The 27614-nt window shown below is 39.8% G+C and overlaps 1 protein-coding gene across 8 annotated transcripts; it reads left to right on the plus strand.

The window, feature by feature from the left end:
- The first annotated feature begins 6819 nt into the window (after positions 1-6819).
- si:dkey-222b8.4 (uncharacterized protein KIAA0895) lies at positions 6820-20067 on the plus strand. 8 transcript variants are annotated; one of them, XM_040122511.1, is made up of 8 exons: positions 6993-7452; positions 8834-9507; positions 11266-11409; positions 14134-14266; positions 14824-15129; positions 15364-15461; positions 16697-16747; positions 18174-18254. In XM_040122511.1, the coding sequence occupies exons 1-7, from the start codon at positions 7425-7427 to the stop codon at positions 16745-16747; spliced, it is 1434 nt and encodes a 477-aa protein (XP_039978445.1). In that variant the 5' UTR covers positions 6993-7424; the 3' UTR covers positions 18174-18254. The 8 variants fall into 8 exon arrangements, with proteins under 8 accessions (XP_039978441.1, XP_039978447.1, XP_039978445.1 ...); XM_040122510.1 differs by having other exon boundaries at positions 18139-18231; XM_040122512.1 differs by lacking the exon at positions 18174-18254 and adding an exon at positions 16241-16307 and having other exon boundaries at positions 16697-16717.
- Positions 20068-27614: the final 7547 nt, after the last annotated feature.

The following is a 27614-nucleotide window of genomic DNA, read 5'->3' on the forward strand; positions in this document are numbered from 1 at the left end:
TGATGCAAACAGTTACGTCAGGTTACACAGCAAATCAGTCTTCCTCAGCAGATTGAGCTTATTCATTTAAAATCTCCAGAAAAATGTAATGAGTGGACCTTTAGTTATTTCTCTTACCTTTTTATTTTTACTGCTGTTACCAAGTTCAGCGCACTTACTCGCTTGGTCAAACAGTATATGATGGTCTTCCAATTCCAAACCTAGTTTAATTGTTAGATCTTATCACAAATTCATATTACTATTTTTTTGGTTATTTGGAGGAGACCCCCCTCCCTCCACCCCTCAAATAAATAGCCATTCAATTACTTTCTACTTTCACTGTTTTGATAGGAAGAAAGTGACACAGTGGCCAGTGATTTTGCAAAATCTTCTCAAGGCTAAAAAAAGTTATTCAATATTTTCAGTGTAACAACTTTAAATGGACTATGACATATGTTTGCGTTTTCATACCACAACATTGTTCATTTGTGTTGAAAGTTCATCTTTGGTCTTAGCAATAGCAATCTGATTTTTATCATATGCTCCTCTTTGTGTTTCTGAAGCTTGCTTTCCTTCCAGGAAAACCACAAGATGTGGTTGAAAGCTTAGGAAAGACCAAGTAGATGTTGTGATAAGAATTTTTGTTAAAATATAGATGAAGTTTATCCGAACCACAGTTCTTGTAGAACTTGATACTTAGCTATAGTTTATAAACAGACATTTACAGTCACTTCGAGTTTGCATTTTGTGCATTTTTGTGCAGGGGATCAATGAAAATCAATTCACATCGATGTAGATATTGACAAGTGCTTGCAGTCATCTGACTGAGTGGAACTGATCATTCATTTTCTTTGTTGGTAATACCTGGGTTAGTAAATGAGGACAGAGAAGAAAACCTGTTTCTCCAATTCACACTTTAAGTATCTTAAAATACAGTGATGGTATAACCAATTTTGGTGGAACATAGTTCTAGTTAAACTTACTTACAGGTCTTATGGATAACAATTGGATCTTAAACAAGGAGGCAAGGTTATGATGGTGATTATGGATTTCAATATATATAGACTGGATGATGAATAACTTAGGTGTCATTGCAGGTGCACAAGATTGGAGTTCCAGTTTACTGAAAGTCAAAGTCAAAGCAACAACAGAACAATAGGAACTCAAGCAGCATCCTCTGCCCTCTTGATTTGGCAATATAACCCCAGTTCTCATCCTTGACTATCACAGCTGAACCAAGCTACAGTACTGAATTTAAAAACCAAACCATACTTACACAAACAGTAGAAAACTGCCAGGCAGATGAGAAAGATTCTTGATTTCCTTTTAATTTTCTTCGTTCCAAACTCCATGATGTTGAAGCGTCTAAAAAAAGTAATCCAAATGGAAAGGTGTCTTATTCTGTAAACTCCTACTATGTATCTTCTTTGACGATAGAGCTAAAATTTGTGTTTTTATTTAAGCATTGCTATTCTTTAGATTCCTTGGTCCAGCATCTGGCCCACAGAAGGCTGCTGCTCATGTTCAAAGCTACTCTGTGAATAGAATGAGGAAGACACCTCAACCCGGACAGAGCTCATTAGTTATTTAGCCTCATTGTTGTCAGTGAATGGACACTGATACAGCGGCTTTCACCAGCCTCTCGCAGGTTGGTCTCCTATGAACCAATCGCAGCCCCAGGGTGACAGAGGGGTGGTAGCTAAGCCTGGGAGGCATGATTGATATTCATTTAAACAGAGGGCTGCTGGCCGGCTGTTTTGCCCCTCCCCACCCAACTGCCTGAAGGACCAACTGTGGCCTGACCTGGACATACTGCTCCCAGCCAGGCTGAAGGAGCACACTCTGACCCTAAGCAGCTTTTATTAAAAACCAATACATAACCTTTTCAGGTAACCATGATCAGACTGGAAATCATTCTGAATACACATGAAATGCTTTCTTTAAAGAAATTCAAACATTTTGGGGGATAAGGTGCAGACTGGAAGTTCTTGGACAGGGACGGATTTTCTTTGCTTAAGTTCTACTCCAAAAAAAAATCACGACCAGGTTAAAGTGGTGAGTTTTAGCTATAAGGGTGTTCGAGGGTAGTCACATCTATATTAGATGAAAAGCTGAGTACTTTATATACCAGTTCAGCATCATAGGAATTAAGTCCTTAAAAGATTATTCTGCACCTCAAAATTTAGTAGTCGTAGTGTGTCCTTTAAGAATTAAGGCAGAAAGTTTGGGTGCTGAGGTCAGGGTAGTGGATGGACTGACTTTGATGCAGGAGACTAGCATTTGTGCTCTGTCACTGGCCTGCACTTAATGTTTGCCTTTTTATTAAATGTAACCACAATCTTCCCTTACCCTAACAAGGTATCTTAGTTGCTTAACACTACTATAGTTTATTTGCTATACACTCCAGTCTTTCCTTAACCTTAATCATACTGTAGCTGTCATGCGCAGATTTTGTAGAAAGCAAGAATTTTAAAAACGTTGGCATGTTAAAAAACATTGTAACTGAGTGTAATCCAGGGTTTTGCAGAATTGTCAGAATTGACAGTCTATCTGTTGATAGGCTTACTTGTCTAATTTTAGGACAGTGATCTTAAAATTAAAATATTATTCATGTATAATATTCTTGTAGCAGGTAATTTAGTCCAAAGCAATTTCCTTGAGTGAGTCACTCAAGGAAACTTCAGCACATAAACATGATTTTAACTCACACATGACTCTTTGCACATTTGCATTTTTACATTTTTTCTATTCACTTCTCACTTCACCTTCTATTTATTGTTGTATTTAATATTATTACTATTTTGTGGTAGGTTTTTAAATTATTTTTTAAACTTCTATACTACCTCTTTAAATAAAAATAATGAACTCAGTAATGCCATAAAGGATGTGCAGGGATTTGATTAAGTGCAGCATATCTTTAAACCATCTCTACCCTTGGTATCCTTTGACCAGTCAGCCAGAACAAGTGCTGTGATCTTCCCTGAAAAAGAGGGAAGAAAGCCAGGATAAAATTTAAGCGACGTAAGTTTGGACCAAAGGCTACTTCTAGCTAATGTCTGGTCACAGGAAAATAAAATGGATGAAATAAGACTCAGGCTCACTCAGAAACAGGAAATCAGAGACTGTTGTGCCCACATCTTTACAGAAACCTGGCTGCATCACAACAGCCTGGATCAAGTCAAGTCAAGTCAACTTTATTTATATAGCACCAAATCATAACAGAGGTTATCTCAGGGCACTTTTCATGTAGAACAGGTCTAGACCGTACCCTTTATAGTTAAATTTACAGAGACCCAACATTCTCCCATGAGCAAGTACTAGGTGACAGTGGCAAGAAAAACTCCACTTTAACAGGTAGAAACGTTGAACAGAACCCAGCTCATGTTGGGCGGGCGTCTGCCTGACCAACCCAGACAGATGGAGGGAGAGAGAGAGAGAGAGAGAGAGAGAGAGAGAGAGAGAGAGAGAGAGAGGGGGAAGCGAGGGAGAGAGAGACAACACAGCACCATGCAGGTTCCACATAAATATGTATAATGATAATAATATTGATAATAATAATCACCATCATCATCATCATCATCATATCATCATCATTGAAGCAGTGGGTGTTGAGCAGGATCATGCAGACTCTGCAGCACCAGGGGCAGAAATACATGCATAAAGTGACAGAATGAGAGAGGAGAGAGATCAAGCTATTGCACTTGAAGGCGGACTGGATTTTACAAGGTCATCAGCAGTCACTTTACAAATCAACCGGATGGTATTTTATATTGTCGTTGGTGATTTTAAAAAAACAGACTTCAGAGCTGTTTTACCTAAATTACACTAGCATGTCCACATCCCAACCAGGGGAAGAAACAGCCTGGACAATGTTATGAACATTCCTGGCAGCTACAAAGCCCTCCCCCATCGTCATTTTGGTCCATCAGACCCTATTTCCCTGCTTCTCCTGCCAACTTACTCCTAGCTGATAAAAAAGGGTCAAACCATCAGTAAAAACTGTTACAGTCTGGATAGATGAAGCTACAGGAGCTGTACTGAACTGTTATGAGTGCACAGACTGGCACATGTTCAGAGTTGCTGCTTGAGCGATATACGTCATCATTGACATCATACATCAGCACGTGATGATGATGATGACCCAAAGGATACTAAAAAAAAATACCCCTCAGCCACAGTCTGTTTACCCTGCTGCCGTCTGGCAAGTGATACAGAAGTGTTGGCTGCCATACCACCAGACTTCAGGGCGTGAGGCTACCGATTTTGTCCTGCACACTTCACCACGAAAATAGTTTTAATTTTATGACTTGATTATTTATTCTTTCATTTGTACAACTTTTGTTTTTGTGATTAGCATAAAGGGACTTGTGTTGCATAATGGTAATTTTTCCTACGGGAATCAATAATGTTCTAATTCTAATTCTGAAACAGGAGAAGCTTGGGTTTGACCACCAACCTTATGATTAGGAGCCAACCTGTTCTACCTCCTGAGTTACAGATATCGCAGCTACTGTCCCACTAGAACAGATTGAGGACAAAAAGTGCCTGGAACAAACAAGAAGTGAAGTCAACTGCAGTACAGGTCCGACAGAGCATCAAATGCGAAGAAATCTGTGTCTGCTGATTTGTGTTACAAAGGTCTGCGTGGGTCCTCTCAGCTCCCATTAACCAAACCTGGTTGGACTGGGTCCAAATTAGTGTATATTGCGATCCAGTCAGGACCAGATTCTCAAGTGTGTCATGATTATCACAGGGGAAAAAAATGTGTTTTTTGAGGCAGACACAGAGTGTGAACAGTGAATTGCATGAAGACTGGTATAGACTCTTAGCCTATAACAGGCCTGCGATAAAATTAATAAAGCAATTCGATTGATTATTTGATTTTGGTCTTTAAGTTATGGAGACAAGACAAAATCAATAATGAAAGACAAAAAAAGACAGAACTTGGGCATGTCTTAAGGCTAAATAGTTCTGAATTAAGAAAATGCAACATACATCACAGCTTCCTGTATCATTTTGTATGTTGTAGTTGTGGCGTGGAGGTCTAGATTGGATTTAGATTGACTTTCTTTAACCCCAGAATTAATGTGCAAAATGTCACTGAAATGGATGTCATTAATCATTAATTCAAAATGCTGGCTGTTGTATATTTATTTTGTGGCTCCTATGTTCACTCACTCACTTCTGTGCTTTCAGTGTTTTAACAGAGCACAAGCAGGAAGTCCAGAGAAAACCATCTGGCTTTATAACCAATCTCTAGGCTAAATTAATCAAAAATGCTTGTATTGCCCCAATCTTAACCCTGTAGAACAACTCAGCACATCTTTACTTTCACTTTAATTTCAGTGTACATCATTATAACGTTTACATTTACATTTAATCATTTAGCAGATCTAGGAGAAGTCTTTCAGAAAGACTTTTTTAAGATTTAAGCCATTATTTTATTATGTTAAACATTGCTCCGTTTGATGCTTTACTATTGTGAATCTTTATCCACTGCACCTTCTGACTTGTAACTATCAATATGTATCACCAGTCATCAGTGGATAGATACCCTTTGTTTCTAGATCTGATAAATTGGGGACGAAGGTGTAGGTGCACAAAGGTCTCAGGAAATGGGCGAAAGGGCACAATTCTCATATTAAGTCAATATTTCAGACATATATCCCCAGTCAATTTATTTTCAGACAGCACTCTGTTCTGTCACCTGTGGAAGATTTTTATGGATGCATTTGCTGTAACATAATTAAACAAAAACCATACAGTATGTTAAATGACAGTTGTTTAGCTTTTGGCTTTAATAACTGAATGAGTTGCTTTTCATTGTGATGTGAATTCTGATGCTACTTTAAAATCAAAATCACAACCAAGTGGCAACCCACCATGCCATTACTAATTGATTTGTGAACTGCCGTTTTGAAGCCTCAAGTGTGGCGTTCTGTCCAAAACAATCCCTCTGCAGTCTGCAATAGAGTTACGCCCACTTCAAGTTTCTCAATGTCGCTGCTCCTCCACACAGAAAGGAGCCACCTGAGGTGGTTTGAGCATCTGTGTAGGATGCCTCCCGGACTCATCCTAGGTGAGGTGTTTTGGGATGTCCAACTCGGGGGAGACACCAGGGCAGACCCAGGACACGCTGGAGAGATTATGTCTCTCGTGTGGTTTTGGAACGCCTCGGAATCCCGCCAGAAGATCTGGAGGAGGTGGCGGGGGAGAGGGACATCTGGGCAGCCCTGTTTAGACTGCTGCCCCCGTGACCGGGACCCGGATAAGCAGTAGAAGATGGATGGATGGCAAATGATAGTTTATGACAATAAATTAATATATATTATTATATTTTTTGTGGAGTGTTGGCAATTATTCATCAAATCATTAGTTTTTATAATGTTGTTTTTCTCTATATTTATGTGTAGTGGTGGCAATTATTTATGAAATCATAGAGAAACAGGCTTATGACAGTAATATTTGTCCTCTTTTTTCCAGTTAAGCAGCTGCTTAAAATACATACAATGAGTGCATAATTGATCAATGTAAATCTTTAATCAAAATGCTTCTGTATGTCATCTCACGGCATGGAGTGTGGTTAAGGTGTCTACACACCTAAAATTCTTCTCAGCAGGTGTAAAAAGTGAAAGGCAAAACTGTGCAGAGCATTGTGCATGGAGGTCCTCCCCTGCTCTGCCATCTTGCCGACAACATCTCGTTTCGACATCTTATGTGGTTCTGTGTGATTTGGACAACTTAAAGTTACTCCCACTTAGAATTACGCCCCTCTCTTGCAGTCTCTCCTCCCCTGCAAACAGACCCCCTCTAATTTTGGCAGTCGCCATCTTGCTTTTTTGTACCAAGAAGTAACCATATTTGGACGAGAGGGCGGAGCTGGGGACGAGCAAGGGGTGGAATCTGAATGAGACCCCGATGACACTTTGAATGCAACCTATACTGGCAACCTATACTGGCAACCTGACGGCACCACATAGTTAGCTTCCATAATTCGAGGTAAACTGTGTAGCTGTTAAAGTAATCTTGGTAGCTAGTTGCATACATGTAAGATAATTGTGTGTAACCACTGGTTGCAAAACCATAGAATCTCTCTGAAGGACTTCATTTCCCATTAGTGTCCATTTGTGTTGCGTAGCTGACAGCGAAACCATGGAAACAGATCGGTCAGTCGAGAGACAGCTTGGCCCTTTCTTGTCAATCTGGCTGTGGATCGGTGCAGGAGGGACGTTTAGTTAGCTAATAGCCACTGAAAATGTTTTAAAAGATTATTTCTGCGTGTCGAAATACGTAGTCACGACAGGTAGCTGGCCTTCATCGTTGAGATGCTATTTGGACGACATTAGCCGGCTTATTTAACTAGGTAGACTTTGCTAAGTAACGTTAGTATATTGCGAACAGCTTTGTGGTATTTCAGGTTTAGCTAGATACCTTAGCTAGAACAGATGATGCTGGAGTCAATACAAGTAACAGGTAATGTTATGCTTCTCTTAATCCACTGTGATTGTAGGTAGGAGCTTGTCTCCTTAACGGATTAATAACATATCAGGAACATTAACGTTAATGACCAAATGTAATGCCGTAATCATATCAGTTTGTAATGCTTGTAATGTAGCATCAGGTATCCTAAGTGTTAGCTCAGTTAGGGTTGGTGAGTTAAAATATGAGCTCCTGTTGGCTATTTATTAACTTTATAATACTAGAGAAACGTAACGAATAAACGAACATAAAGAAAATAGATATTAACAAAATAATAAAAAAATAACAGAATTTATTCATTAATATCATTATACAACCCAGCTACATTGTATTTTATAGTGCTCATTGTATCCTAGGCATTTGTGTTTAGGACTCGTGGGAGTCCGAAAAGCAGAGTTGTGGTGGCCTCTCTCAGTGCTGAATCATGCTGATTATTCCTAATCATATGCTTTAAATTAATAGTAGTGCTTTGATATTTTGATTAATGGTGATGGATGAGATGGAGATGTTTGAGCATTGATTGGTTTTATTATACAGTTGAATTACATCCAGGTTCAGGATGGTATTTTCTGTCGTACATATAATTTCATATATGGTAACTGGCTTGGAAATATCTTGAATTAACTTTGTAAAAGTTTCACACATCCAAGTATTCACTAGATAAAAATACTTCTTTGCCTACAGTATGATGTGATCCCATCAGTTGAAACCAAATGATGAGATACCCAGCCGATGTGTTAGGAAATTGTGTTTGATTAGATGGCTGAGCACTTAGCCAGCCAGTGAAGCTCTAATTTGTACTTTTTCCCTTTTCCACTCGTTACTTTGCTACTGAGGTAATTAGTTTGTCTGTGGCTCAATGAATTCCACCTCAGTGCTCCTGTTGCTCCCGAACAGAGAGTCTGCTCTTAGGGTGATGATGTTCCAGGTTGCCTTACTAGAAATCACACGGCCCCGGACTGTGACTCCTGTGCTGTACTGCCAGTCTTTGGAGACATGATGAGAATAAAACTCAAGAAAATTGTGAATAGCCACAGACTGCTGACATAACAGTAGTCCAGGACAAGTCACTTTAGGTCTATTTGAGTCAGATCACATAATTAGGATTCTATCAAGAAGGTGGGAAGAGAAAGTTGTTAGTTTGCTTATAGAGATGTAAAAACACTGTTCATCACGCTGATTACAAGTTACGGTATCCATATATTTATTACTTTTTTTGCTTGGCACTGGAATAGATCTAATTTTATCCTAGCTTGATAAGAGGATTAGGCTATCTAGCTTTCTATAAAAGGTCTGCATGTGAAGGTGATTCTGAAATAATCAATTTACACATTCACTGTCGTTACTTAATGGTCTCTCATACTATCTATTTCAGAAAGACTTCACTGGCCAGAAGTAGAAATGTCCAAAAAGTACATCTTAAACTCTACTGACAAGGCACTGAGTCCAAGCCAAGTATACCTGGAGAAGATTTCTTCTAGTGTCCTCAAAGACCTCATCAGCGCTGGCTCCAGCAGCTACAACATACTGCTGCAGGCTGAGGAAGAAGAGTGGGATAGTCCAAAGCAGTCTCTGTACAAGAGGCCAAAAACATCAGTGAAATGTGGTGCAACACTCAGTAAAAGAAACCATCCAGGCATGGCTTTTAAAAGGGTACGTGCTCAAGAAGGTGACGGTAAACCTTCACAGACAAATTGTGTCCTCTCAGGCACCAACTCCAGTTTCCCTAAACCAGCACGGAACATTGCAGTAGTGGGCAGCACGATGGGCCTAACCCCTCGTACAGTTTCACAGTTTAGGAAGATGTGCCTCCCCAACTCGCCTCGCACCAAACTTCCCTCGTTGCACAAAGATGCAACCACACGGGAAGTGGAAAATGCCAGGAAGCTCTGCATCCTTACAGCCATTAAGCCATCTAATGTGGAGAAAGAGAAGGCCAAGTTTTTAAAGTCTGACTTCAACTACAATCCGCAGTTTGAGTACAGCAATCCCGTCTCTCCGCTTGTCTTGGCACGGCACAATAATGCCTCAGATCGCTTCCTGACACAGGTAAGGGTGTGTTTCCACCAAACACTTTTGGAACAATTCAATTCCTCAGTTTAGTTCACTTGCCCAGGTGAGAATGAGACCATCTGCAACAAATGACCTTGATCAAAATGTTTAATAATGTGTTTTTTGGCAGTCTACCTAGCAAGCCACTATGTATGTGATTCATTTGAGGCAAAAAAGACCCAATAACTATAGCAGACAACCTCAAAGTATCAATATTTGGGATAAAACCAGAGACATGGCTCCAGAGACATGACTCCAAATGACTGCAAATGGTACGCTATATCTGGATGTGTAAATAGAAAACCGGTTGCTGAACAGCCATAATAACTTCATAAGGTGATAATATGTCAGAACAGTGTGTTATGTTAAACAAGGTTTCCGCTGTTATGCCCCCATCTATCTTCCCCTGTAATACCCCCATCAGAGGCGTAGGACATTAAAAAAAGGACATTCCATCCCTGGTCCTGAAACCAAAGTCTGAACACTAAATTGTGGTTAAGGTGAAATAATTTATTACTTCAAAGGTGAAATGGTGACAGTAACCTGAAACAATATAGCTCAGGGTGAACCAAGATCAAAACAACAAACAAAAGAATTTATCTCCTTAAAAAGTGCCAACTAATCCCTAGGTGAAACAAACAAACAAAAAGAAACATGGAGAATTTACAAAATTACTGACAACAACCAGGCCACTTGGCCCAACAATCTTATTTATAATACACACAGTCACTACACAAAAAAGGTTTGGAGGCCAAGGACAGAATCAGCTGCTGCTGTCAGAAAGCATTTTAAAAGGCAGGATGTTATGAATGAACCAATCAGTTGTAGACATTCCCCAGGCCGAACCCATGAATCCATCCAGTCAGAGAGACAGGCCTTTATTTTCACACTCAAGGACCTCACAGAAACAGAGCACTCACTCTCACTCAAGCACAGTCACACAGAACACAGGAAAAAAATAGAACACAGGGCCAGGGCCATAACATCCCCCAAGTTGACAAAAAAAAAAGATTAATATAGCTTTAGAATGTTGAATGATGATAAGTGTGGAAACAGCATTTAAACTTTCATTTTGGCAAATAAAACAGAAAATACAGCTGAGCAGGTAACTGAATAGATAAAAAATGGAAAATCCAAATAGTTAACACAAGGTGCTGGGGGGACTTGGAATCATGACCTCAGTATTTCTAAAGCCTGGCTACAGCCCTGCTTTGTGAATGTAAAAAGCAGGATTTCTGTCTGAAGGGATTAGATGTCTTAACCAGTATCTTTTACAGTGTCATAGTAAACAATAATAGCCCCATGATAATCTTATTTAGAAGCCCCTGTTTTTCTTTGATTTTAAAGTGTCGGGCCCACGTAAACTGAGGTCAGGAGCAGGGTTTAAAAGCCAAGTTAAATATTGGACTGATTCAGACCAATTTCAAACCCAGGTTTGTCCCATGTCTGGGAACCCCATAGGATGATGAGGATTTGCCAGTTAGTACCAAATTCTCTACATCCCATAGTTGGTCTGTAAAAATAATTTCACTGTTTGCCTTTTTTTTTCTTCAAAATATGTAGTTTGAATGTCTGGTGTGTGTTTCTTCCCTGTTATACTTCTTTTTAGTAATATGTTTGCAGTTATCTTTTACTACCACTTCGGAGCACCACAGTGAAATGTACTGCATTTCTAAAGCATCAGCAACTGAACATGTCAAAGACAGTCATTAGTCACAGGCAGCTATTACATCATGAGTTTCTCATTTCTCACAGGCAGTGCACATCATGGAGCTTGCCCTGCAGCGATATGGCAGCTATGAGAAGTTTGAGCAGGTCACTGGGGGCAACCTCCTCACCAAGAGTCGCACGTTGCACAATGTCAAGAAATACATGGAGAAGGAAGGCTGCATGGGAGAGGTGAGAGGACACATGACTTGGGTGTATTTGATCATTACGGATCCTTCTTGTTTATTTGTACACTCATGTTTTTGCAGGTTTGATTTTTTTTTTTTTTTTTTTTTTTTTTTTCAGTTTCTTTCAAACACAATGACAAACAAAACACAGTTTCTGCAGTTTCCACTGCAGAGCATATTACATACAGTAAGAAGGATCCTTGTATTTTTCTGTGGCTGCCCTCTGCAGTCTGTCAGGGGGGACAGGAGGGCATCAAAGTGAATGGCTTCTGGGAAAAGTAAGACCTTGCAAAAAATTCATCACAACTAGTTTGCTTTTGCAGACCAGTGTTTATCTAACCATCAACCAGTACATGTTATATCACCCCGTTAGTAATGGTCAACTGAACACAAGATATATCAATGCACCTTTGTATGCTTGGCAAATTCCTAATGGGTTTAAACATACAAGACAGCAGAAAGAAAATACAAGGGAGTGTAAGGAGAAATCCACCCCAAATCTCAGACACCGTCCAGCATAGGTGATGTGACATGTAGAGATGTCTCTGGTAGAGTTATGAGGAATAGAAAAACATATTTCAGTAGTAACATAAAGCATGAGAACAGAATAGGCCAGGTTACATTAACTCTTGACACTGTGGTGAAAAGCAGGCAGAACAGGAAACAGTGTGGGCATGGTTGCAAGAGTAAGTGGCTGGAGATCCTATGGCTGGCATTTTAAAACCAACAACATTCCACAAGTTGAAAAGAATACACCTCTTTATAAAACATTTCTATCAGTTTCCTTTATTTGCTGATGTTCTTGCTGCATCCCTCCTGCTCTGCTGTGTATTTGTCGTGCAGTAATGTGAACAAGAGTATCAACAGTAATACTTCCTGCGTACTACCTGAACAACAAGTCAATCTCAAATTGGCTGAGTAGCGGAGAGCTACACTACGTCAGCCAGATTAAACTCCACAGGGTACCTTTAAGTTGCAGTTACATTGATGGCCTGGACATTCTTCTTCCAGCAATATTCACCAGGATTCCTGGGGATTCAGTGGCATCAACACCTGCACCATCTAATGCAAGCTAATGCAAGCAAATACAACAGCCTTGCAATACATACTACTTTTGCCAAATGGTGTAGAGCTCAATTTAGTTCTCACTCTGTCAAACATGCTGATTTATAGAGCCCACAAAAATGTAATTTTCTATGTTATCATCGGATAGATAACTTGTACATAAAGGTTATTGTGAGCAAGCTATTTAACACTGCATTGTTTTTATTGTAGGCATTCAACTCAATGGTTTTCAATGAAAATCCAGCAATCTACACATAATAAGGTTTTAAATGAGTTGATTTGATGCTTTTGAGAAGTACTGCTTGTGAAGTTGTTGCTGTCTGTGTGCTGACTGTTCAGCTAATATGATTCTTACTTTAAGTTTTTAAGGCTTTTTAAGGCTTTTTCATAAATTCACTTCCATTAAATTTCATTCAAATAGCAAATAGCGGCCTGTGGGCCAAATCCGGTCCCCCAATGAAAGCTGAAGTTTTCCCTTTTTGCATCAAAAATTTTGCATATTTTTTCAGAAATGTATGTTAGTTAATAGTGTAAATTACTCACTTGTGTAAATCCTAATAAACATGACATTACAACATATATTTGTTGTAATGTAATGTTTTACATGAACACATTGAAGGCTACGGTTTGTCAGTTGTGTTGACAGAGAGCCAGAATGGAGAATTGTTCATGGAACTACTGCCCGTTGGCAGGCCAGCTGTTTGGTACGTCTGATTTCCCACATTGCAATGGACAAAGAGGTGTTGCAGGTCCAGAATACCTGGCATTGGTGTCAAGGTTTGTTTACAAACTTGGACACGAGAGAATGACCTTAAAGAATCCAGCTTGTGCTACATTCATAATAGGACACCAGGAGGACACAGTTTACAGATAGATAGTACACATGCAGGTGTAGCGGAGGGCACCTCATGCCCGTGTGACCAGCTTGTTCTAATGACCTGTGAGGACAAAAAGCTGTATGCTTGTGATGGAGACGAGCTGCATCTGGTGGCTTCAAGCCTGGAGCAGCTAAGTGACGAGGAAATAGAGTATCCAGCATCCAAGAGCTATTACAATGGGGAGGCCTTCAAAAGATATGACCAAGGAGGAGTGGGCAAAAGTGAGGAAGGGCAAAGTGGGGAAGAGGTTGGACGAAGAGCTCATTAAACTTGTGATATCAGTAAAGTCCAGATTCCTGGAGAATCTCAAAATCACCAGACAAGGCGCAGGAGTCATCAGCTGATGTTTTTTGCTTTGTGTTTTGTTTGTGTTTTTCGGTTATTTTGTTGGTGTTGCTGCTGTTTGGTGGTCATCTAATACTTGTTAATATTACATAGATAAAACTAATATTTTGTATTCTTTTTTTTCACCCTGGTTGTTTGCAATACTTTTTAACCAGAAAAGTCAACCAATGTATCTGTTTAAATATCATTCAACAATGATGTTTTCAATCAAAGCACAAAGTGATAACTACAATATTTTATCAACAATTTGCGTCTCTAACACAAATAGGTGTCTAATACACATGGCATGCTGATTAAAAAAAAATTCCAAGGCAACAATAACAACTATTTTCATTCAATCAGAAATGGAACCAGTCACTCTTTTTTACGAGTGTATATCCCATCATGTCCGGGTGGCTAATTAAACTAGTTTACTAGTTCTATTGATGTTGTGTTGATAGATAGTAGTCCAGGTGACAGACGACCTCCTGTCCAGAGCCTCCATGACAGTTGTGAACAGCAGACCCACACTTACAATCAACATCTCCACTGCACGAGAGCACTGGCTGGAGGGAATGCTGAGGCATGAGATCGGTAGGTACAGTAGTTCTGATAAAAGTTTTATTTTTTATTTTCAGTGTGGAGGTCCTGGAGGTCACCAGCTAAATGGGAAATTATTTAAATTTGACTGTAATGCAGTTAATCAAAAGGCATACAGTACAAATTACTCACAGGTCTGATGGGCTGTCATCCAGTATTTAACAAAAGACTTGCTGATATTGATACGCTATTTCAGTAGACCATTGCATGGATCTAATTGATGTTGCTATTAATTCAATTCAATTCAATTTAGTTCAATTTAATTTATATAACACCAAATCATAACAGAGGTTATCTTAGGGCACTTTTCTTATAGAGCAGGTCTAGACTGTACTCTAGTTATATTTACGGAGACCCAACATTCCCTCATGAGCAAGCACTTGGTGACAGTGGCAAGAAAAAAAAAACTCCCTTTTAACAGGTAGAAACCTTGAACAAAACCTGGCTCATGATGGACGGCTGAGAGAGGGGTCAATAATGAGACTAATAAAGTTGGCTTGAATTTGAACTTGAATATAACTGCATAAATAGTCCTTGTCCGGTTCTGTCAGGCACACATTATTTCCGTGGTATCAACAACTACCATCAGCCATGGAGCAGTAGCATGGGCAGGAAGAAGCACAACCTTAAACCCCTGAACCCCACAGAGGAGGGCCTGGCCAGCATCCACAGTGTCCTGTTCAGGAAAGACCCCACTTTGTGGCGCGCTGCCCTGCTCTACTATACCGTCTACCAGGCCAGCCACATGTCCTTCTCTCAGCTCTTCCACAACCTGGGACGCTTCGTCCAGGACCCCAACACCCGCTGGGACTATTGTGTCAGAGCCAAGAGAGGACAGACTGATACAGCACAACCAGGTCACTATGTCACTGGACAGGAATTAAGATTCAAAAGAATTTGCTGATATATGCAGCCCATGTTGGGCTTGATTACATATTTAATTTAGAGTCAGACAATCTTAACACTGGTTGTCTTAACCTGAATTCACATATGATATGTTCAAAATAACCTTTAGAATTTTAATATTAGCCTTTAAAAATTCCTACTTTCAAACTTACATTGGTCCTCTTCTCTGACCTCTCCCATTGCAGGGTGCTTCAGTAAAGACCAGGTCTACCTGGACGGCATCCTGAAGATCCTGAGATACAGAGACAAGATCAACTTCCCACTGCTGATGGCACTAGGAAAGGTGAGGCATCTCAGCTATCGTGTCTGGGGTGATATGAGTCAAATTACAGATTTACTAAGCAGCAACTACATTGAATAACTGCTTACTGGATTATCCACAAGTGAGAGTCTATTAGATATTTTGATGCTGTTATTCGGAACCTGAATCAAGCAGGTTGATCAGACTTGCACCAGGTGGATGCCCAATCTTGCCAATGCTTCTTCCTCTTCAACCACAGTTACTGGCTGAATCCGAATGTCCCCCCTCTCCTGGCAGACTTCTGTGATACATAATGCGATGTGTTCCAAAAGTCTATGAAAAGTCTGCTTGTCCGCATGTGTGGTCAAGTCTGAACACTTGGATTTAGCTGCCACCTCCCATTTGTGGGGCCACGTCCTTCATAGGACAACCTACAAAGGTGTGGCTTTCAGAGGACTGACGACTAGTGGGCTGAGCTGGTTTTGATTGCTTGATTGCAAGTTCCCATACCTAGCCTCAAAGAGACCAAAACTAATGCTGAATTCATCCATTTGTCACTGCTTATCCAGATTCAAGTTGCCTACGTCAAGTACCTGGGGATCCCAAGTAGTTCACTGGCCAGATGGGATGACGAGAGTATAAAACCCTCTGTTGCATTCAGGGTCTTCTCTGTGGTCCTTCCAGATGGACATGCCTGATTAGGCATCCTAATCAAATGCTTGAACTACTTAAACTACTACTGACTCCTTTTAGTGTGAAGGAGCAGAGGTTCTATTTCAATCACCATGTAGATATCCACACCTCCTCGCTTTGTCCCTAAGGTGGAGCCCAGACATCCTGCGAATGTGAATTAACCACCAAAGCATTGCACACAACAGCTCTAAAATGGTAAATATTAGAAGTGTTTGTTCCCACCCATACCCTCCACTGCCAGGTGGCTGTGGCTCAGGTGATAGAGCGGGTTGTATACTAATTTCTGCGTCGGCTCCTCCTGTCCATGTGTTGTCAAAGTGTCCTTTGGCAAGATATTGAACCCTAAGTTGGTCAGGAGTAACTTTCTAAATTGTTTGTACTGGTGAGCCTAACTTTTTCATCTACAGTAGGTGTGCCCAAAGTTTTTCACCACGCCTTTTCGCGCCGCTGTTAGACATTTTAGGTGTTAACTTTTTTTGGCCATTATCTCATCTGAGCCACAGAAATTGGACAAGCTATTTTTTGCGAAAGGCATATACAGTATTTTGACTTTTTTGTATGTTGTGGGGTCTGGCTCTGGTTAGGTGTCAGATAAGGCTATCTCTGCCCAAGATGTTTGGCATCTTACCCAGTGAGTAAGTACGTTTAATCACGTTTTTTTTAACTACTTGTAATTTACTTGAGTATTTCAATTTATGCTACTTTATATATACTCCACTACATTTAAGATGGAAATATTGTATTTTCTACTTCACCACATTTATTTGACAGCTTTAATTACTAGTTACTTTTAAGACTGTACTTTTACATCAGTAGGAAAAATCCTACTGATGGTACTTTTTCTGAAGTAAAGGATCTGAATACTTATTCACCACTGATCTTACTGAGGAAAGGGGAGACAGGTGGTGGAACAGTTACCTCCGCTGATTATGTCAGGTCTGAGCTGGACCTTTCAGGGACGGGGACAGATGTGATGGGTACCAGAGCATTTTTTTTTTTTTTACAAAAAAATACTCAATAGTTGTCTTCATTTTGCATTACCACTATGTTTTAAGGTTGTGATGTTGCTTGAGGAGGAGAACAGAGCGCGGTTTCACACATACATTAATGCCTTATTTTTTTTGCCCATCGGCATTCAGTGAAAAAGAATATCAGGGCCAAGGCTAATCAGAGGCAGAGTAGGAACAGGTCTTCGCAGAATGCAGGTTTGAAAAAAAATGAAGCTATACACATACAGACACAGAGACAGATATGGTGAATGTTGGGCGCACCAATGAAAATCTTTAGATGCACTTGACAGATTTTTGGTCAAATATGTTACCAAAATGGTTGCACTCTGGAGTTCTACTGGCGCAGGCCAGTGCCTTTCTGTGTGATCTGTACTCTGTATCCGAGTAGCAGATTAGGATTCAGAGTTGTGCTTACTGCGTCTTGTAGAAAAGTGAACACTTTCTTTGTCTACCTTCCCAGTCAGTAATGTTTCCTTTAAAAGCTACTTTCCCAGGTTTTCGGGCTCTCTCTCCCCTCCGTTTTTTCGATTTTCCTGTCACTGGTGTCATATTTCTAGTGGTATTTCCTCTCACTCAGTGCTTCTATGACACTATTGGAGTACAAAGTAACACCAGAATACAATCATTTGTGACATTATGTTGGATGATATAAAAGTTTAATTACAGAGAGGATGTTGAAGTTGAAGATCAGACATACAGTAAAATAAATGGAAAACAAGGTTGAATGAAGCTTATGTAACCTGTATGAGGAGGAAACAGACCATGTTCTTCTGCTTCAGAGGATATGAAGGCACAGATGATTAAATAGTGTTCCCACTGTAGATGTTGAACATGATTTAGGAACCGATGCATTTGTTACATCACCTACCCAGTTTTACAAAACCAGTGGTTTGAGGGCACGAGGCCCATTAATAGCTCTTATCAAATAATAAAACTATTAAAAACATGACATTAAAAATTGCAATGTTCTAATGGTTCATCATATATAGTTTCATAATTTCACTTGTGTGTTGCAGCGCAAAAGATTGTTAAATCTGTCGCTGTTGCTCAGGTGTCATTCGAAGACGTGGACCACCTGAAAGCCATGGCTCAGGTGGAGAACATTCGCATCCCACACTTCATGCAGGACCAGGTGAGGTATGCCGAGCAGCTGACGAAAATCATGATGGTCAACCAGCTGACTGACGAGGAGCTCAAGACCATCATCTGAGCCTACTTCACTTCCTGCACAATTCTGATCAGAGTTAAATAAAAGCTATCACACTACTGCCGTCCATGGCCTACATGCCTCAGCACCATCACCATCAGTGTGCATGGTTGTACAGTCTGTGACCTTTGCAGTGTGCTTGTATTGCATGTAGTGCAGACTTGTGTTAGATTTGCTTATAATTAAAAATCTGCTTTTGCCCAATCATATCTCCACTCATAGAGCAGATCACCCTGAGAATACGTTTTGTGTTTAGGGCTTTATGAAGTTTGACAACATTTTCTATACCAGTGCCAGTACAACACCTGTATTACTTTATCAATACAAAAATGACACTTTTTACTCTACCATACCTTTACTTTTCTATAAATTTTCCAAGCTTTTGGTGCCGATGTTTTTTTTTATTACTTGACAGTTTCTGATACTCAGTTTGGTTTGGGAGGATTTTCTCTCTAGTAGTGTCTCAGCTACATTAGCATGGTTTTCAAAATAGAGTTTTAAGGGGTAAGGGCTGTCACTCTATTTTGAAATTTCAACCACCCTTCAATTGTTGTAAAAAGCACAACAGGCCGTGTCTTGTTCTAGTTTAACCCGTTGCATGCCCTATTGCCTTATATGTAAACTACTGTTTTGCTAACACAAAATGGAGAAAGCTAGCAAGCCGTGCTAATACAGATAATCATGACACAAAGCTATTTAAGAAGTAATGTGAGAAAACATTTTGGAATTAACAGTATAGATGAAAAATGCAACTGCCTTACAGTAACATTACCTTGTTACTCAGTGAGGTAGCTGAGGCACTGTGAATTAACAGCACAATGTTAAATTTTACAAGATGTAGGATTTAGGCTTAAAAAAGTGGGTTGCATTTGAATGATTTCAAACAAAATACGTTGTAGTTCAAATTTGTTCAAACTTCATGTTTAAAGAATTCATAGCCATAATACCAATATACAGTACATTTGTATATCTGTGATAAGCTCAATCAGCCAGTAATATTGGATATGATGATGGATCAGTCGGGTCCTAATCCAAATGCTGCCCCAAGACTTTTTCAACCTGACAACAATGAAATTCTTGAAGAATACTTTTGTGGACTCTTGTGCATGAATATGGTTAAATTTAGACATGTGGAACATCCATTAGTTTTAGCAAAATCTTACTGGCCTAATACTGAAATACAGATTATTTTGTCTCTTGTTCACCTATTGTATGATCTAAGTGTACTTGCCTACAGTAGTGTTTTATATCTTTGTCTGTAGTGAAGATGAACACGTTCTTGCTCTTTGTTTCCTTTAGATACCACTGAGGGTTACCATTGTTTCAGTGCATGTGTTAGGCATTAAAACAGAGAGTTGTTGCAAACCCTAGTGGTTTGACTGCACTGACTTGAAGCCCTGTAAGACTATTTGCACTTTCTTACCTTCGATCTACCTTTTGAGCTGCACTCATATATGTATATACTGTGTTGAATTCATTTATACAGACTGATATATCTATGTTTTACAGAACAAACAAAATTTCTTGTGTTTTCACTGTAATATTTGATGAGTTTTGTGATGTTACTACCAAGACTGACCTGATGTAGAGAGCATCTCTGCTTCCTCAAAGAATCCTTAAATGGTACAGTTTAATAACATGGCATTTCTATGTGATTTTTTTTATTTGAATTATTTTTTGGTGATATTAATAGGTAGAATCTTAAATAAAAATAAATAAAATAGTAATACTAAATAAAATGGACTCCCTGCAAAAGAGTAGCTGTGTGCTTTGTATCTCCCAAATTAGTTGTGTGTGTTCTTCCCTTCCATTTGTACATCAGAGAATTATCAATACCATACAGCTGACTGGCGTCCATGTTGATTCCATGCATGTTTGCATCAATGCATCATTACTCTTTTGCATTTTTTATTTACCAATATAACACAATGTGTATGGGGTTAAATAAATATATATACAGCGCTTTCCAAACCCCTTTTCCATCCCTAATCAAATTAAAAACAGAAGCAAGGGAACCCAATGAAAATACATGAGTAGCTCTCTTGGAGAGAAAGAGGAGAGAGAAAAAAAATGTAAAAAAATTACAAAAGCATTCACTTTACATGTAAATCAACGAGTGTGTTTACTTATACATTACTACTCTGCTGGATTTAAGTGATGTGATCAACGGTAATGGAAAACGACTGACAATACAATTAATGATCTGCAAGTTACTACTTATCTTGAGTTGATGACACACGTCTGAGCATGGCAGAGAATTATCAGAAACCTGGATCAGGTGTTTACAGACCACAGTAGTAACAGTACTAATACAACTATGTAAAAAGTTATTGCATTCAAAAGCCTGTCTAAGTGCAGAAGTATTATCAACAAAATAGTAGTAATATGTCCCCTGTGACTCATATATTGTTCTATATGACATTAAGTAGATTGCTAATGCTGATGCGTGAGTGCTTCAGCAGCATCTTACTGTTTTAGCTGGCTGAGTATTTTAGTCCACTGGTACCTGACTTTAGGGTGACAAAATGAATATGTGGGGTAGTGAGATGATTAAGGCAAGCAGAAAGAAAGACAAATCTGTTTTCATTTTCGGACTGTTCTAATCTTTTTATGAATTGTTAGATATTTTTACCTTTTTGAGTAGTTATTTAAATGAAACCATGTAAGAATTTTAAAGGGGAAATGTCTCCAATCAACTCAGACATATGAAAAGTAACAATTATAGCAGTCACTCTGAAGTATAAAATAGGTAAAATGGAAATACTCAACTGCAACACAAGTACCTCAAAATTATACTAAAGAACAGTACTTCAATAAATCTATTTACCACCAGTGAAACCAGTATATGGTGTTCAAACGCACAACACATTACCAGGATACTCAAAAACAAAACAAAACAAAGAAACACAATCCGACCCAGAATATAGTTGTGTGCAGGTACAGTAAATGCACTCACTGTGATCAGTGTCCTTCCCCCTTATCCTTTCACTTTCACTGCATTTTTAAGCTTAATATAGAGTACATGCCTTTCTTGAGGAAATAATAGTTGTTCTCAACCTGGGATTCAGGATCCATCCAGTGTGTCACAAAATAAATCTGAGGGGCCACAAGATGAATAACAGGTTAGGAAAGAGGAAAATACATTCCCTTTTTAGAAGAAAAAGCTGAAACAAACACCATAGGGGCACTGTGGCTCAGGAGGTAGAGCAGATCCTCCACTAACCAGAAGGGCAGTGGTTCGTTCCTTGGCTCCTCCGGTCTACATGTTGAAGTGTCCTTGGGCAAGATACTGAACCCCAAACTGATGGCTGTGTTTCAGTCATGTGAGCGTATGTGAATGCGATGAATGAATGTGTATGTGTGAAAAGTTGAATGTGGCATGTAGTATGAATCGCTTTAAGTAGTCGATAAGTCTAGAAAAGTACTATATAAGTGCAGTCCATTAACCCTCCACCCCCCAATAAAGCTGAAAGGAACTGCAGAATTGGTGATGATTTTCCATTGGTTTGTCAGTATGAGTGACATCTTTCACATTTTACACAGTACCATTTTACATGGTAAAATTGATCCATCCCACCTGGTGAACTGCCTCTGATGTTTGCCCCCTTAGCAGGGGTGAGAGTGAATCTATTGAAGACAGGTGGCCGTGTGCTTAGATTCTATGCAGGGCAGCTGGCCAGGGTATTAGTGGACATTTGCAATCTGTCCCTAGCCCAGGCCGAGGCATTAGAGCGCCCAGTTGCACTCACCCCCATCATTGTAAAGTGCTTTGATTGACTATCACATCTCAAATCCCGTCTGCCCACTACTATGGACCCCCATCAGTTTGCCCACTGCACCAATAGGTCAACAGAGGACACCATCTCTACGGCACTCCACTCTGCCCTAACCCACCAGGACAGTCCCAACGCTTACGTCAGTATGCTGTTCACTGACGTCAGCTCAGCATTCAACACTGTGTGATGCAAGCACATCTCCAAGCTTAGCTAGCTTGGTAATAGCCCAACTCTCTGCAAAGGGACTTTGGACTTTCTGACTAACAGGCTCCAATCTGGGATCAACCTCTCCTGCTCCACTCTCACCCTGAACACCAGCGTGCCACAAGGCTATGTGCTGAGTCCTCTACTACAGTAGAGGACTCAGCACATAGCCTCCCTCCTCATCCACGACTGCGTTCCTGTTCATGGTTCTAAAACCATAATTAAGTTTGCATACGACACCACAGTGGTAGGCCTGATCAGAGGGACGGCCTACAGTAACTAGGTCCAGCACCTCGCAGCATGGTGTGTCGACAACAACCTGGCCTTTAACGCTAAAATGACCAAGGAAATCATTGTGGACTTGAAGCAAGCTAGGAGCCACAAACACACCCCCATCTACATCAATGGAGCCTTAGTGGAGTGTGTATCAAGCTTCAAATTCCTTGGAGTGCACATCTCCAACGATCTCACCTGGTCTCTGAACTTCATTAGGATGACGAGGATGTGACTGCTGATAGAAATAGCAGGATGAATTCTGAAGTGTATGGTTCTATACTATCTGCTCATATTCAGCCAAATGCAACAGAACTGATAGGACAGTGTTTCAAAGTACAGATGGATAATGAGCCAAAACATACTGCGAAAGAAACCCAAAAGCTTCTCAAGGCAAAGAAATGGAATATTCTTCTATGGCCAAGTTAGACACCTGACCTCAACCCAACTGAGCATGCTTTTCACTTCCTGAAGACAAAACTGAGGGCAAAAAGACCCACAAACAAGTAGCAACTGAAGGCAGCTGCAGTAAAGGCCTGGCAAAGCATCTCAAGGGAGGAAACTCAGCATTCGGTGGTGTCCATGGGTTCCAGAGTTCAGGTAGTTATTGACTGCAAAGGAACTGTCAAGTATCTGGTTTTAATGTTGTGGCTGATTAGTGTACTTACCAACTGCATCTCAATGTGGTATAGTCATTTCTCTGCATCAGACCATACAGTACTCCAGCGCGTGGTGAAAACTGCCCAGTGGATCACTGGCACCCAATTGTCCACCATTGAGAACATTAACATGTTCAATTCCATTCAATTTTATTCATATAGCGCCGGATCATAAATGAGGTTATCTCTGGGCACTTTTCATATGGAGCAGGTCTAGGCAGGTCTAGGGCTAGGCAGGAGGAAGTAAAGGGAACATGGCACAATACAGGTTACACATAAAGATGTATAATAATAATGAGGCTAATACTAAGACTAATTATAATAATCAGACTAAATATAATAATATTAATGATAATAATAATATTTGAAGCAGTGTGTGTTGAGCAGGATCATGGGGGCAGTAAGTGGTTTGCAGTCACAGATCCAGACTCTGCAGCACCAGGGGCAGAAATACCTGCAGAAAGGGACAGGAGGAGAGAGGAGAAAGCACAAAACTATGAGAGAGAGAAGAAGTCAAGTTAGTAACAAGCATTAATGGGATATGAATGCGTACAGATGGAGAGGAGCAGAGAGGAGTGCGGTGCATCATGGGAAGTCCTCCGGCAGTCTTGGCCAATAGAAGCATAACTAGGGGGTGGTTCAAGCCAAGCCTGAGCCAGCCCTAACTATAAGCTTTACCAAAAAGGAAAGTTTTACGCCTACTCTTAAACGTGGAGAGGGTGACTGCATCCCGGACCCAAACTGGAAGATGGTTCCACAGTACAGGAGCCTGATAACTGAAGGCTCTGCCTCCCACTTTACTTTTGGAGACTCTAGAAACCACAAGCAAGCCTGCGTTCTGGGAGTGCAGTGTTCTAGTGGGGTAATAGGGTACTATGAGCTCTTTAAGATATGACGGTGTCTGACCATTTACAAGGAGACAATGCAGAGAAGCTAACACAGGAGAAATATGATCTCTTTTCCTAGTTCCTGTCAGTTGTCACGCTACAGTGTCCTGGGTCAGCTGGAGAGTATTTAGAGACTGGTTTGGGACACTGTGATAATAAGGAATTACAATAATCCAGCCTAGAAACAAGAAAAGCATGGACTAGTTTTTCTGCTCCTATTTAAGAAAGGATGTGCCAGATTTTTACAATGTTACGTAGGTGAAAAGAAGCAGAGCTTGAAGTTTGTTTTATGTGAGAGGTAAAGGACATATCCTGATCAAAGAGAATTCCCAGATTCCTAACGGTGGTGCTGGAGGCCAGGGAAATGGCATCTAGAGTAACTATATCATTAGATAACGTGTTTCTGAGGTGTTGTGTGCCAAGTACAATAACTTTAGTTTTGTCTGAGTTTAACTGCAGAAAGTTGTTGGTCATCCAGGTCTTTATGTCCTTAAGGCATGCTTGAAGTTAAGCTAACTGATTGGTTTCATCTTCATTGACAAGTACAATTGGGTATCATCTGCATAACAATGGAAGTTTATGAATTGTTTCCTAATAATTTTCCCAAAGGAAGCATTTATAAGGTGACTAGAAGTGGTCTAAGTACAGAACCTTGTAGAACTCCTTGACTAACTTTTGAGTATATGGAGGATTTATTGTTAACGTGCACATACTGAAATCGATCTGATAAATAGGACTTAAACCAGCTTAGAGCGCTTCCTTAAATGGCAATTAAATGTTCCAGTCTCTGTAATAGGATGTGATGGTCAATAGTATCAAATGCAGCACTAAGATCTAACAAAACAAGTACAGAGACTAGCCCTTTGTTGTATGCAATTAGAAGATAATTTGTAACTGCTGTCTCAGTGCTACAATATAAACCCTGACTGAAAATCCTCAAATAAACTATTATAATGTAAAAAGTCACAAAACTGGTTGGCGAAAGCTTTCTCAAGGGTCTTAGAGAGAAAGGGAAGGTTATATATAGGTCTATAGTATCTGGAGCTCCTCTCAGTGTCAGATCAATAAGGAGAATTTCCTGAACTGAACATGCTGACCCACAATCCGAGTGACCAAGATAGTGAATAACCAAAACTGTCACAGCACACAAAGCTGGCTTCTTCAAACCTTGTCCAGAGGTGTCCAACTTCCCATTCATCAGTGTCTGGCTTCACTGGGAAACTGGAAACCATTCAGGGCAAGAGTGGTGAGGAGGCCTCACACTCCCAGCTCCTTACACTTGGCTCGTGTATGATAAACACAATGTGCAAAAAATGTAGTGTGATGAAAATTGAGTTTACTGTGGTGTTCAAGTGTTAGCGAGAAGAATGTCTTGCGAAAATAACTAAATGTTTTTAATCAGATGAGGAGACAGCTGAAGTGTTTATGGTGAAATGGAGCCACATCTCCACTAATGGACAGTAGCACATAATGCATTTTTAAGGATTGACCCATAACTGCAGAAACATCCTGAGAAATCGCTGAAGTCCACCAGGCAGTCATTATAAGCATCTGTTGACATCTCTGACAGTTATGCAATACACAGGAAATGATGAGCCCACTGCATAAATGTAGAAGCATCTATAATCAGTGAATGTGTTTTATGGGGACTGAGGAGTGCTTTACAATGGCTTCACAGTGGACGAAGTGTACCCGATATGAAAATGTGATATATGGTTACGTATGAACATGTAATATACTCACTGAATGCTACGAACACCTTTACACCCACTGAATCATGTAATTATCCAAACAGCCAATTTTGTGGCAGCAGTGCAGTGCATAACATCCTGCAGATACAGGTCAGGAGCTTCAGTTAATGTTCACATCAAACATCAGAATGGGGAAAAAATGTGAACTCAGGGGCTTTGACCGTGACATGATTGTTGTTTACAGACGGGCTGGTTTGAGTGTTTCTGAAACTGCTGATCTCCTGGGATTTTCACACACAAAAGTCTCTAGAGTTTTTACTCAGAATGGTGTCCAAAACAAAAAACATCCATTGAGCAGGTCTGTGGACAGAAACACCTTGTTGATGAGAGAGGTCAAAGGAGAATAAAAATAAAAATAAAAAAAGAAATAAAACAACAAAAATCCGGGCAGGAAGTCACATACTGGACAAATCATGACGTTTGAATATACTGTGCAATATAAAATAAGATAAGATAAGATAATCCTTTATTGATTTGCAGGTGGGGAAATTTGGAAATACATATTCCAAATGAAAATATTTAATGTCATAAATAAATTTCAAATATTTGATTTTAATATGTTCATACCTTGTAAGTATATAAAACATGCCTACATATTACTTAATATAGGTACACACAATATGAATAAAACTGTAACTCATAGGGAAACCAAATTGTCAATTTCCCTCCAAGGGCCCTTCTTGCCTGGTTACTCAGTTTGCCTGGACAGCCAACTCTAGGAAGAGTCCTGGTGGTTCCAAACTTCTTCCATTTCGCAATTATTGAGGCCACTGTTCTCCTGGGAACAATCAAATCAAAACAGAATTCAATTTTCGATTTTAAATAAATTTGCAAGGAATTCTAAAGAACGTTTTCACTTTGTCAATATGGGCTATTGAGTTTTGGTGCTAAAATAGCAATGTTATCCATCTAAAATTTAATCTACAACACAATAAAGTGTGCAAAAAGTGAAGGGGTCTGAATACTTTCTGAAACAACTGTATTCTACAATCTGTTTCTCCCTCTTTAATGCTGATATTATTATGAATGATAGTAAAATATTAACCGCTGACGAGTGACATAATTAAAGGAAAAACCTGATAAAATTAGTAGAGAAACAGGATGACAATGCCCCCATCCATAGGACACGAGGGGTCACTGAATGGTTTGATGAGTATAAAAATTATGTGAATCATTGCTGTGGCCTTCACAGTCCCCAGATCTCAACCCAGTTGAACACCTATGGGAGATTTTGGACCGGCATCATCAATACACCAAATGGGGGAATATCTTTTGTATGAGTGGTGTTCATCCCTCTAGCAGAGTTTCAGAGTATTGGAGAATCAATGCCAAGGCACATTGAAGCTGTTCTGGCAACACCGTAAGACACTTCTCACCTGTACATACACCTGTCTATGTATATACAGTGCATTCATTCGCTTTTTTCACATTTTGTTATGTTGCAGCCTCATGCTAAAATCATTGAATTTTTTACCTCATCAATCTACACTCAGTTCCCATAATGGCAAAGAGAAAACAGGATTTTAAATGAAAAACTGAAATAAACAATTGACATAGGTATTCAGACCCTTTTCTATGACACTAGAAATTTAGCTTAGGTGCCTCCCATTTCTCTTGATCAACTTTTGAGATGTTTCTGCACCTAAATTCAATTTATTGGACATTATTTGGAAAGGCGTACACCTGTCTACAGAAGGTCTCACAGCTGACAATGCATATCAGAGCAAAACCAAGC

The sequence above is a fragment of the Xiphias gladius genome, chromosome 24 (genome assembly GCF_016859285.1).
Source record: "Xiphias gladius isolate SHS-SW01 ecotype Sanya breed wild chromosome 24, ASM1685928v1, whole genome shotgun sequence".
In the NCBI taxonomy this organism is placed as follows: Eukaryota; Metazoa; Chordata; class Actinopteri; order Istiophoriformes; family Xiphiidae; genus Xiphias; species Xiphias gladius.